Here is a 13,544-nt window from a genome sequence, read left to right as displayed (position 1 = left end):
ATCAGTTAGCAGGCCCTAATCTTCCAAAACCATTTCTCACTTCTTACTCAAGAGTTAAAAAGAAAAAAAAAGTCACAAAAGCTTTTATTCTCACAAAACTTCGACAAGGATCACATATTTTATGTAAGTGGCATGTGTTATGACATATAACTGAATGATTTTGCTCTTCATCCTAACAGATGGTTATGCGAGTTTTTAATTTTTCTTTCAACATTCTGGCAAGGATGAAGATCTTAATGTAAAAGAAAAATTAGTTTCCAGCAGTACCTAAAACCACAAGATGCATCCTTACACTTTTCCAATGGAAAGTACTCTTATTTTTAATTATCACAACTATCCAGTTATTTTTAAATAATGTATGACTCGTTATCATCAAAAAGAATCTACTGCTTAATTGGATAGTATCTCCAAAACCCTCTTTTGTCTTTTAGGTGATTAATCTGGGGTATTAGCTATCACTCCAACATTTTTAGACAGACCTACCGCAGCAGAACCTCACTACACAAGTAATCTGTGCAAATTTCTCTTTATTCTAACACATTCAGGTGAGCAGCATCGCCCAGAGTAAGGCCTTTATTTACCAAGAGATGTGTGTTCGTCTTATTAGCATCGCTGCATTAATATAATCCCTCTACTTTGTATAAAAACCTCTGCTTAATCCTAAGGAAAAAAAGCTTCCCTCATTTGCTCAAGGATAATTGAACCCTCCTCCTTACCAGAAAGATCCAGTATACAATTAGAAATAAAACTTAGAAATCAAGTTATCTCCAAAAGAGATACTATAACTGACTGAATGGTATAAAGGAAACTGAATCACACCCTTTCCTGAGTGTAGGATTTCATACAATGATGCTGTGTCCTCAAGAATTTTCATAAATCAAAAAAAAATTTTTTTTCATAAATCCAATGGAACCTAGACATCCTGTTACCTATGACTATGTAACAAGTTTTCCTCCTCCTTAGAATTGAGAATATTTAAAAACCTTAGATCCTAAGCACAATATGCCACATGGTCACTGCGTCTTTTCGGATAAAGATATCTGCACCTTTGTTCTAAGAAAGAATGACAACCGCATACAAACCTCTGCCTTTGTTGGGGACCCTGGTAGCTCTCATTACTTTTTCTCCATCAATTTAGGGTATTTTTTTTTAATGACACATTCTCATAATCATAATGCTTAGGGCTTAGAAGTAATCTAATGCAGAGGCAAAAAACTTGGGCCCTGGGTAAAGGCAGACACACTAGTTCCAATCCCAGATCCATCGCTTCCTAAGCTTTGTTTCCCTGTGGAACGGGTCGACTGCACTCACCTCCAAAGGAGGTGCCAATGCGTGTGCTTTGCGCAGTGAATACAGAATCATCGCTGAAGCACTAACTGTTATAAAAATAAGATAACATAAAAAAATAAGATAACATAAAAAATGGATTTTAGAATTACGGTTTTCCAACCAAAATTTGACTTTTGGCAGAGCAATACCAAAAGGGTCTGCACCTTTATCCCAAAGCACTGCAAGGCTTTCAAACATGGTCCACAGAGAGCATAAAGGAAAAAAAAAAAATCTAAGAGTCCAGTTTCCTTCCTGCTACATTTTATTCCCTCTCATGGGAACATGAGATTGTCCTCACTCAAGTTAATATTTTCCCCACAGAGTTCCCACTGAGCCACTACCCGCTGCTAATTAACTTCATGAGGACAAATTTTCAAGTGACTTGAGGCTTCTGCCTGCCAGATGGCATCTCCGAGATCATCGCTCCTTCCTCGTAGAGTTCAGGCAGTTCCTAATGCCATTTTTATCCAAGAATCCATATGGTAGGAGTCTCGTTAGAGCCCGCAGATAGTATGTGAATACGAACCTGTGCTACTAGCTCCTGGGGTCATCCAGGACAGAGATCAGGGCCAGGTCAGCTACACCTGCATTCTCCCTTGCCCCAGCACCACCCCCCCCAACCCCTAGGGCTTCCACTCTACTGGGAAGAAGGAGGAGGAAGTGAACAGGAAACAGGAACAGAGCTGCAAGTCAACCCATCAAGCATGCCATTCAAAGCCGATGGCAGGAATGAATATAATGTTTGGAAATACCATAACCAAAAACATGACAAAAAATACTCAAAAGCAAGAGGCAGAGAATAATCAGAACAGAAGAGATAACCTCACCTACTGAAAGCTTCTATCATCTGGATGCTCAACCATGCGATTAAAAAATAAGTTAAAGATCCCTGCCGAGGAGTTCACATCCTGGGAAGAAAAGATGAATTACAGTCCATAGAGGCCAGGGTGCCTACAATGAGCTCTGACGTGACATCAGAAGGGGAAAAAAAAAAAACAGCAAAATATGTGTAACTAAGAATGACCTCGGAAAGCATCTCATCCAGAATGTGAACACCTCTTCTTCTAGCTGAACCCTGTGTGCAAACAGGAGCATCCCTGGACGCCATGAGTATGAAGCGGGTAGGCACATGCTCCTTAGCTGCGGCACTGGTTTAATCCAAGTTAGACCCAAAAAGTTTAAGTGACTAAGCTTAAGGTCCCAAAGCTAATGAGAATTTAGCAGAGTCTGAATCCAAACCCATATATACAGACTCCCAACCTGTACTCATCCAGTCAACCACCAAGGCCACCCAGTAGAAGGCAGAGTCTGTGTTCGATCTTTATCCATGACCTAGCCTGCTGTTCAATTTCATCATCAATAAAGAAGGCATGTGGGGTAAGTATGTGTCAAGATTTCTCAATTATTAAAAATATGCTTTAGCTTAATTCCTACGAAACACCAAATACCTGTACTCTGTTCCCAAATGGGTTCTTCTACTGGACAGACAGTAAATGGCTGATACATGGACAGCCTGGGTTTTCCTACTTTCCCAGCTAGCCATCCCATCCTTTATGCTTTCCCAGCCCTGAGTATATTCTTTGTTTCTAACCCTCATCACCACGTGGACAGTAGTTCAAGTAATCAGCATCTTGCTGAGACAGAATATGTCCCAGTACCCGTCATGGGATCCCAGCATCAACTAAGAAATACCTCCAACCCAACAGTACATTTCAGAGGACCACATGTCCGTTACCCTTAGATTTCTGGAAACACTGTGGCACACAAGAAATGTTTGTTCAAATTGCTGGGGAGGCAAGGCAATACACTACTTTCCTACTTCTTCTACAATATAACCCCATCCACAGCTTGGCAACCCATTACCTACACCTCTTACATTTTTTCTTTACATCACCTGTTTTGCTGAAAATTACTTGCCAACTTGTAAAGAAAATACTTCAGCTTAACTTCTCTAGGTTAACGGGCTTTTCTACTCCTTCTGCTTGACCATCCCACATTTCTGCTGTTTGTATTTAAATAATGGCAGTTCCTTTGTGCTGTGTTCCAGAAGTCTGAGAATTTTTAGAACCCAAAACAAGTTTTCCCATAGAAAAGTCAGAAAACAAAACACTGACATGAAGGGTGCTTAGGTTCCCACGCCCGTCCACAAAGGCTTATTTTGCACATCGGAACAGCACAGAGCCAAGCCACACTGTGCTGCCTTCTCCAGGGACAATGTCTTCCTAATTCCAGGAGTAAGCCCAAAATACATTTCTACTCCCCCTCCTCTTCTACAGCCTACACCCATTCTCTCATTCCCATCCTTTCTGCCCCACCCCCATTCCACTCTCTCTGGGGACCGAGATTGAGGTCAAGCCCAGCACAGGTGTCCAGGTTCAATAATTAGGTCTGGGACTTTGCTGCAGGTAGAGGAGGAGAAGCGTTACTGTAATGGCAGCCCCGAGATGGAACTCAGGGACGCTCAAGGAGGCAGAGGCTGTGGCCCAGAAGCAAGAGCTTTAGGAGACTACCAGGAAAGAGCTTCATGTCAAACAGAAGTCATAGTATCATTCATTTGTTCACTCATTCATTCATTCATTCAATAGATGCTTAATGAGAACTCCTAGACAGTGCATTATATTCAGAAAACACAACAAAAAAACTCAACATGGCTGCTGTTTTGCCTCCCAAGGGACATTTGAATATATCTGGAAACGTTCACAGTTGTCATAACTTGGGGATGGGGGCTGCTACCAGCACCTAGTGGGTGGAGGCCAAGGTGCATAGGACAGCCCCCACATCTAAGAATTATCCGGCCTAAGATGTCAACAGTGCTGAGGCTGGGAAAGCCTGCTTTAAGTAATTTATGACAGCTTTTCTTGAGAAAATTATCACAACTCAGAATAATTTTTAATGTAACAGAACTGCATTTTGATCTAATACTATTATAGTGAAATACATATGGATATGTGAATAAAGAGGAACACTTACTTGTGCATGTTCTCCACTCCTATTACGATCATGATACAGTAGGAAATTCCACTTTGTACAAGAAAATGTAAGGCATACCTACAAAAAGTAAGAGCGCTGTTAGAAGAGGGGCACCCATTCACAAACATTAGGTTGAAACCACTAAGGCTACAAAGTGCTTACGTATCACACAGAACATACCCAGGTAAAAAGTAAGGAATTTAACTTCTGCAGCCCAAAATTCTGTGAACATCTTAGAGGGACTCCTCTATCGCAAGTCCCAGAAGAGCTGGAAACATAAAATGAAACCCCATCAAGGCACACTCGGTGCCCTGGCATTCCACATCTCCTAGCTACGTGAAAGCATTGTGGGGTTCTGTGGCTCAAGGATTTCAGCTTTTTCCATAACTCAAGGCACAATGATGAAAAGGAGCAATAAATCTGAATTTCAGAATAATCCTGACAGAACATTAGTTATTTGTTTTCCCAAGTACCTAAAACAGTTTCTCACAAAGCAACAAAAAGGACCAAATATTAGTATCTACTAAAAACCAGGTACACCCAAATCTACTCTGAAAACATGATGGCTCAAATTAAATGATCTTCTAACCCATCATCTCCAGTCATCCATCTATAAAAGATTCTGGCTGAGGTGACACAGAATGTCCCAACGTGGAAACCCACCGTTAAGTGAGAGAACTAACTTACCCCTTCCTTTCACAAAATTCAGGCAAACATGACTAAGATCCCTGCCCTGGTTTCAAACTCAAGCCAAACTATCCCTGAGATGATGCATAAATGGGCACACAGGCATGAACTCACTATTTTCTTTCCCTTTGATGGCATGAATAATTTATGAAAAAATTTTCAAACCATTGTACACCGATTAAAATTTAAATAAGGATCTTAACCTGTGATAAAAATTGCTTTTTAACCTAATCATTAAAGAATAATGGGCATCTCCAGTGTGGAAATAGTTAAACTTTTGAATAAATCTTCCCATAGAAATATTATAAATCAGAAGCAGGCTCCAAGGGAGGACTGCAGAAGGAACCTATTTATCCCCCTGAACAGAGTATGTCTGTCTGTCTGTCCCCCGCTAACACACAGAACACATGGGAACACAATGCTGGCCTGTGATACCACCGTAACTAGCAAGTCATGAGAAAGCAGGTGAACGTATATGCATACAAACTGGAACAGAAGGAAGCTTTAAAAACATGATTAAAACACATACTTTTCTAATTAATTATCCACCTCCCATCTGTGGCCAGCATTAACAATTCACTAAGATTTAATGTGGAAATGCTGAAGAGTATTGCCACATACTTTTAAGGGCTTTATTAATTGGGAGTTGAACTCTTTAAAGATACTGGTCTTAAGAAAATTTATTTGAGGACCCTTGGGAAAATTTTTTTTTCCTTTTGCATGAGGAAATTTCCTTGGAACATGGGGGACATACAACAATTTTACAAGCTAAGAGTTTTATTTCTCAAATGAAACCACGGTTCCTTCTATTGCTTGAAAATGCCCACTCCCCTGGCATCACCGTTCAGATGACATGCTTGGCCATCTTCTAGGGTGCGTCATCACACTTGGCCAGCCTTCTGTTGTTGTACCAGGCTTCGTTACTGTGACAGCACAAGTCTGTCCATACGAAGCAGATGGGCGTGTATCTCTGTGTCATCGACCTCCACAACAAGCCTCAAGTTGCTTTTCCATTCATTTATGGCACTGGTGACTTTCTTCATAATCCCCCACATGCAGCCACTCCACTTGCTCTCAGTAAAAGGAGCATAATAAATACAGAGGAGCCACTTAGTATTTTTCAGGCTTAAGAGATCATGTGTACAAGGCGCTGACTCGAGTAACTGGCACACAGTAAGCACTCAAGTATTTTTAGTGAAGGAGAAATACAAGATAGGCAGTATCTTAAAAGTCTATAATCCAATCCTCATCATTTTACAGTGGAGGAAACTAAGTGCTAAAAGTCACGTACTTCGTTAGTACCCTGACATTAAAACTCAACTAGTTTCTCTCTGAGCAACTCACCCACTGGCTGACTCTTCAAGGGGCGGGCGGGACCCACACACTGCACATCACGCATCACACATCACACATCACGCCTCTCAAACAGCTCGAGGACTTTGAGAACAAAGCAATCCTTTATCTCGAAACTTCAATTTGTTTTTAGATAACACGTCTTATTTTGAATTTCAAATCACACTAAATACAGGTAATAAAAAATGTTTAGTAAAAAAGAATACAAGTTTTAAAAAGGTTGAGAAACACCTCTCCGATTATTCAACTGATCTGTGCAGAATGTGTGTGCTGTCTGGCAGGCATCGTCCTGCATAGTAGGAATAAAGAGTCAACACGACAAGGTCTCTGTCCTCAGAGAACATCCAGTCTAGAGGTGAAGACACACAAACAACAGACTACATTTTAATACCGTGTGACAGGGGCACCTGGGGGGCTCAACTGGTTAAGCATCTGCCTTCGGTTCAGGTCATGATCCTGGGGTCCTGGAATTCAGCCCTGCATCAGGTTCTCTGCATAGCGAGGAGTCTGCTTCTCCCTCTCCCTCTGCCCTTCCCATCCCCCCCTCCCAACTCATGCCCTCTCTCAAATAAATAAATAAAATCTTTAAAAAAAATACTATGTGACAAACACTAAAAGAGTAATTGGATAAACATAACATTTTCAACCTGGACAGCCAACTGGACAATGGTAGTAACAGATTATGACAACAATGGTCTTGCCCCTGGGTGACCTTCCAGGTTCACCGTGAGCTGGCCATGGTGCTACGCTCCTCTCTGTGGTATTAAACTTCCAGATCTCACCATGATCACGGATTCCCTTTCACACACAATGAAGGTAAAGCCAAAAGGGTTTGAATGCCACGTCCAGAGTAACAGAGCGACCTGACCAAGGTGCCCAGAGCAGAATACGGGTCTGACTTCAGAGTTCCAGCTCTACTACACTAGCCTTCACAGTAATCAAAGATAGTTAAATAAATAATTTAAAGTATATGGAAAATCTCAATCAAAACAAACTTGCAGATGATAGTTCTAAAAAAAAAAAAAAAAAAAAACTGAGACCAAATAGAAGTAGGTATAATGATCAATTCTATTTAGAGTACTACTAACATATGTCTTCCAAAAGAGAAGTTATCAAAATCAGTAGCAGATATGACTGCCTTTGAGCCTAAAAAATCAAAGTGCTACACTGCAAATTGAAAGGATACTCTACTTCCTCTACTCATTCCAATTAGCAAAAAGTTACTGAGACCTGGTACAGAGAAGTAAAAAAAATTTATCTTCCCAAAGGAAGAAATATAAAATATTTCTTCTTCAAGAAAAACAAAACACCAAAAAAAAAAAAAAAAAAAACCCCAGAGAACTCTATTTTTAAAAATAGAGTTATCATATGATTTGAAATACTAAGGATTATATAAGGTCAGGTTCCTCGTGGTTCTGTGTATACAGTACCTGAGGAGGCTTCACAGCAAGAAAACATCTCCTCAGGACAAACCCCTAAAGGAAGAGAGCATGCTCACCTTCATACTGCTCCAAGTTGCATGACTACAAAGGGACTACTTACATTTCAATTCTCTACACTGTTTACAGTGTTCTGTTTACACTGACCATGGTGTGAATGGTGTCCCTGGGGCTGGCCATTCTGAACTAAAGCCTTCCCCAACCCCTCTTTAAAATGTGTCCCCCAGGGACCCCTGGGTGGCTCATTCAGTTAAGTGTCCAACTCTTGATTTCCACTCAGGTCATGATCTCAGGGTCCTGGGATCAAGCCCCACGTTGGGCTCCATGCTCAGCAAGGAATCCACTTGAAGATTTTCTTTCCCTCTGCTCCTTCCCCTCCTCACATGTGTGCATGCTCAGGCACTCTCTCTCAAATAAGTAAATCAATCCTTAAAAAATACATTAAAAAAAAAATGTGTCCTGTAAGTACTGGAGCATGTATGGGTGAAATATGTAGACTGGGATATAATTTTAATTAATCCAGAAAAATAAGTTAGGGAACAAATAAAAATGGTGGAATTTTAAAAACTGTTGAAGCTAGGTAATGGGTATATAAGGGTTTATTTTTCTCTGTATGTCTGCATTTGAAAAATTTCATTATAAAAGTACACACACACACACACACACACACACACACACACTCTAACCCCATGGCATGACTTATGAGAAATTCAAATAGAACTATCCAAGAAAACTACAAAAACTTTGATGCTACAAATCTGATGTCATCAAGGAAGCAGAAAAGACTGTATGTGGGAATGAAGAGACCATCTCTAAATCTCAGGACTACACCCATACCTACAACTGGCAGTGCCTTTCAGAGGACTGGCCACATGGCAATATGGTAGAGGCTGAATAAATTATCCCTGAGTGATTTTCATTTGTTTCTAGGAAACATATGCAATTGCCAGAGGCAAACATTAGATTAAGAAATACCAGTATATTCCAACCCTGGCCAGAAAAAAAAAAAAAAAAAAAACAAAAAAAAACATCCTAAGCACAAACACAGAGGCATTCTCAAAGTCCCGCGGATTCCACACCCCACGGCGAAAACTACTAAAGCGCAGATCAAGTGAGCGCTTTCTCCCCTCTCGGGGAATTTTCATCTCAAACAAGAGTCTACAGAAGAGCAGACCTACAAAGCCTTATCTGTGAGCGTGTTAACGATACAGCAAAGGAGCAAGCAGCCTAAGCTCTCACTTAAAAAGGAAAATTCAGAAGAGATCACAAAGAAGCCCTTCCACTCAGTCTCTGCTGCTTCGCCAAGACTGGGCGCTCTTCTGATTTTCCTCTGCTGCGACTAGTCATCTGGAACAAACAGAAGTGGGGTGTTTCTGTGTTTAAAGCTCTCAGGGAAGCCCTGGCAATTAAGGAGGGAGCAACCTGAAGGTAACACACACACACCTGAAGGGTCAAGGGTCGTACTTAAAAACTTTCCATCATAAATGATTCTTGCCCACCAGAACCAACCAGCCAATCCCTTTTACACACAGCAGAAATTTAAAACTGGTAATAGAGTTCTACTACTGGGCTTCACTGGACTCTTAAAAGCCACCTGCACAGAAAGAAAAATACTCTTTTAAGAGGTTCATTTGTCTTGGCTTCAAAGATGTGCAAAATGGGTGAAAAAGAACAACTCGTGACAGAAGAAAATGTTTGTATGTCTCTTCTTCATCTGTCCTGTTTCAGACATTATAAATAGTAAATTGCCCTCCGAGCCCAAACTGAAGAGACTGAGTTTATTCTCCACACTTTTTTTTCTATTAAAAATAAAAATAGAAAACTTTGCATGTAAGTATAAGAACAAAACCCCATATAATGTATCCTTGTGCACACTGAATCACAAAGATGTCCAAAGTCTTCATTTAAATATCATCAAAATAATTACTTACCATCCAAAGCAAAAAAGTGCAAGATAAAGGCCCAAAAGGGTAGCAACGACATGTCTTATAAAAGAGCTAGTTTTGCTTGAATGTAGATAAGTTCGAAACCAAATGGCTGCTAGCAAGGCAAAGAGTTGGCACACTACAAAGTTGACCTGTAAAGAAAAATTGAAATTTCAAATTAGCAATACAGACTTGAATTTTTCATTTGATGTCACATTTAAATTCTCAGGACAAACAAGCCACGGCTATATAAAATGAAGATCTTCCGAGTTTATAAGAGAAACCAACACAAAACCAAAACTTAGGGCCTTCATGGGGATGACAGCTCCAAGTTCTAGGAGATGGGCTGGTGCATGCTGGGGGCACCCAGCGTAGGAAGGTCTAGAGGGCCACCTGGGACAATCTGAAGGACATGGGGGCGCACACACAGAAACAGCACAGGGTACCCTGTGGCTTAAGGGAAAGAGAAACTGGTCTTAATGACACAGGCAACCCTATAACTGGTAGAAAAGAATGGCTGGGTTTCTCTGAAAATCCCCTGGGTCAAGATCTGGTCACGATCCCTGAGGGTCTTCCATTTGGGAACCCCATTTCACAGCCACTCCTAGCAGAGGGTGTCAACATGGGAGCTGGTCTAGAACCACCAGAGGAAGAGCAGGGACCAGCTGCCTCTGCTCTGGATGATCTCAAGCACTGGTTCAGGAAGCAAATAGGTATATGACAACAGAGGAAGGAGCCTTCAGGAAGCAGCAAGGAAAAACATGTACCCTCAAGTGCACCAGTATCAGCTTTTAATTTTCTTCATAACTCACAGTGATGCTGGTCTTAACTGCGGGAATGAGGTTCAGGCTGGCAACAGTCTAATACTTCTGCCCTGGCAAAATGGGGCATAAAAGGCTAAGAGTAAGAAGCTATTTATGGGATTTAAAGACTCAAGCAGAATCTCCATTTCTTTCTTATGAAATATATTCTCGGAGATGATTAAGGAAAATGTCTTAAAAATCCAAATAAAAGAAAAAAATCCATTTGACATTAGGAACTTGTAAAAAAAAAACACACACAAAACAACAACAAAATCACTGTTTCAGGGGTCTCAATTATGAACAAATCACACTATCTACATGTAGATGCTGCCATAGTTCCATAGAGATATCTCTGCCTAAAGACACAGACAACTATGTGCTTTTTCTTGCATTACAAGGAGAAACACAGTTGAACATTGTTGTACTTTGTCTAAGAGACCATTGTTCTTTGAAACAGACTCACTACAAGCAAATTGTCATTCCAACAGGTTCCAAGCACTTTTTCCCTACTAAAAGGTCCTAACAATACTTTCTTAAGCAAAAAGGAAATACATCGGGAAAATGGATATTTTCTATATAAATACTACTCACATCTGCAAAGCTTCTTACAGTTTAAAAACTTCCTTTCAAATATCCCTTGAATTCACCAAAAATTTATAAAGCATCTACTATGGGCAGGGCATAGGAAACTGAAGAATATGCAAGTCCCGTGCTAGCCCTGGGTAACTCTAGAATCTAATGAAAAAAGCAAATAGGTACACAAGGAACCTCAACTCAATTATTAAAACATCTTTTTAGAGGTTATATGAGAAAGTGTTTTTAAAAACAGGGCACCAGGGCGCCTGGGTGGCTCAGTGGGTTAAGCATCTACCTTCAGCTGAGGTCATGACCCTGGGGTGCTGGGATCGAGCCCCATGTCAGGCTCCCTGCTCAGTGGGGAGTCTGCTTCTCCCTCTGCAACTTCCCTGGCTCATGTTCTCTCTCTCTCTCTCAAGTAAATAAATATTTTAAAACAAAACAACAACAACAACAAAAACAGGGCACCAAAGGAAAGAATATAAAGGAGTGAATGTCACAAGGCAGCTGACATGAGTTCCTAATCATAGCAGATACCCACAACCATCTGAGGAGTTTCTCCCTGTCTCCCTCCCTCCTTCTCTCTCTCCTCCCTTTCTCTTTTCATTAGTGTCCAACATAAGACAAAGTGTGATAATTATTATAGAAGCATTCTAGGGCCACTGATATACAGAATGTTCTACCTTTGTAAAACACCCATTTCAACACTGTCATCTTGCAGATAAAGAAAATGAAATCAGGTCTCACTCCAGACTCTGAATCAAATTCTTTAAGGGTAAACCCAAAAGTTGATATAAAAAACAAAAAAGAAAAAAACAACCACAGGTCTTGATAATTCTCAAGGTGTAAGAACAAATAGTGTTGGAAAATTAGGGAAAGGTTGTTTTAAATAAATGACAAAAAAAGAAAGAAAGAAAGAAAGCCCACCACCACCACCAAACAAACAAACAAACAAAAATAATGTGAAAGAACCACTGAGAAATGAAAATGCAAATGAGCACAATGGGGAATCCCAGGAGGGGGTTAGGATGAGGGGGTGGGCTTGGAAAGTGAGGGCTTTGCACGTCAGGTCAGGCTGAGGTGTTGACAGTTGAGGTGTTGACAGTTGAGCCCGTAAGTACTGAAAAACCACCAGAAGTTTTTATTTTTTATTTATTTATTTATTTTTAATTTTTATTTATTTATGATAGTCACACAACAGAGAGAGAGAGAGAGAGAGGCAGAGACACAGGCAGAGGGAGAAGCAGACTCCATGCACCGGGAGCCCGACGTGGGATTCGATCCTGGGTCTCCAGGATCGCGCCCTGGGCCAAAGGCAGGCGCTAAACAGCTGCACTACCCAGGGATCCCACCACCAGAAGTTTTTAAAATAAAAAAGTGATGTGGTCCACCCTCTGCTTCTGCAAAGGCAGGAGCAGAACAGACAAGAGGCTGCTATATCAGCCCCCCTGAGAAAGGAGCCTGCAGTTGCAGGGGCACAGAGAAGAGAGAATCAATTCAAAGGATGCTCAGGCCAGTAGACTGTCAGGTATGATCACGAGATGAGGGGATGAGGGAATGTGAAGGGCAACAGGTCATTAATAAATGGTAGCATGGTAAGAAAGGACAAGGTGGGGGAAATGTCCAGAGCAGAAAGCCACATTTTATAGATAAGGAAAGTAAGTCTTAATGCTTAGGTGACCTAAAATAATACAGCTTAAGAATAATTCATAAATTATCCACTAATGGCCAGAATAACTGCAGGAGATTACAAAGATGCATGAGATGTGGTCCTGTCCCAAAAGAACCAAAAGAGTGAGTCATAGACACAGAACCAGAGTACAGTTTAAGCGCTAAGGCTCAGACCCAGGAAGTCAGAGGAGGAGCACACCATCCCCCGGACCTAGGGAAGCATCCCCAAGGCATAGCCAGTGTTTGAGCTTTGTGTCTAGGCCTGGGAGGATAAGGAATTGGTCAGACAAAGCCATGAACTCCAGGAATAGGGAGCAGCAGAATTCGTATTCAGAAAAGAAGCTATAGGTCATCCAGACACAGAAGTCCACACTACTACCTTACATAGAAAAAACTAGAACAAATACATACCCTAACATTCAAATAACAGTTTAGAAAGGTCTTAAAGGCAAAATTTCGCCAAACTGAAACCCATATCTTGGTCATTCTTTCTTGGGTAGGGTAGGGCTGGGGAGGCCAATGATTACTGGAGAGGGACAGAGAGCAAGAAAGAAGGACCATGCCTACAATGTCTGGAGATCCATCACATGCTGGGTACCTGACATTGCTTATCTCGTTTACTCCCTAGGACAAGGTGCCATATCTCCATTTTACTCAACCAATTCCAGGTCACTTATAGTAACAGGTGGTACCCCAGACTCAAATCCAAGTCCGACCAGTTCTAGGCTGTTCAATGGCTTCCTCTCTACTTCCAGAGAATGTCTGAGGGTCAAACTTGATTCCTACAAGCA

General features: G+C 41.1%; 1 protein-coding gene across 7 annotated transcripts in view; it reads right to left on the bottom strand.

Annotated features, from left to right (window-relative positions):
• Nucleotides 1-13,544, bottom strand: part of MBOAT2 (membrane bound glycerophospholipid O-acyltransferase 2) — a 122,875-nt gene that overhangs the window by 60,839 nt on the left and 48,492 nt on the right. For 5 of the 7 annotated variants that reach the window (XM_072771165.1, XM_072771166.1, XM_072771164.1 and 2 more), the window contains exons 2-3: nucleotides 9,710-9,855; nucleotides 4,300-4,377 (exon numbers count right to left, since the gene is read on the bottom strand). The exons of 1 other annotated variant lie outside the window; for it this stretch is intronic. In XM_072771165.1, the coding sequence (XP_072627266.1) occupies nucleotides 4,300-4,377; nucleotides 9,710-9,855 (224 nt within the window). The remainder of the gene's footprint in view (nucleotides 1-4,299; nucleotides 4,378-9,709; nucleotides 9,856-13,544) is intronic. One more of the 7 variants, XM_072771168.1, reaches the window with a different exon arrangement.

The sequence above is a fragment of the Canis lupus genome, chromosome 12 (genome assembly GCF_048164855.1).
Source record: "Canis lupus baileyi chromosome 12, mCanLup2.hap1, whole genome shotgun sequence".
Taxonomy (NCBI): domain Eukaryota; kingdom Metazoa; phylum Chordata; class Mammalia; order Carnivora; family Canidae; genus Canis; species Canis lupus.
The sequence above is the reverse complement of the archived record's forward strand: the minus strand, read 5'-3'. Positions and strand labels throughout refer to the sequence as shown.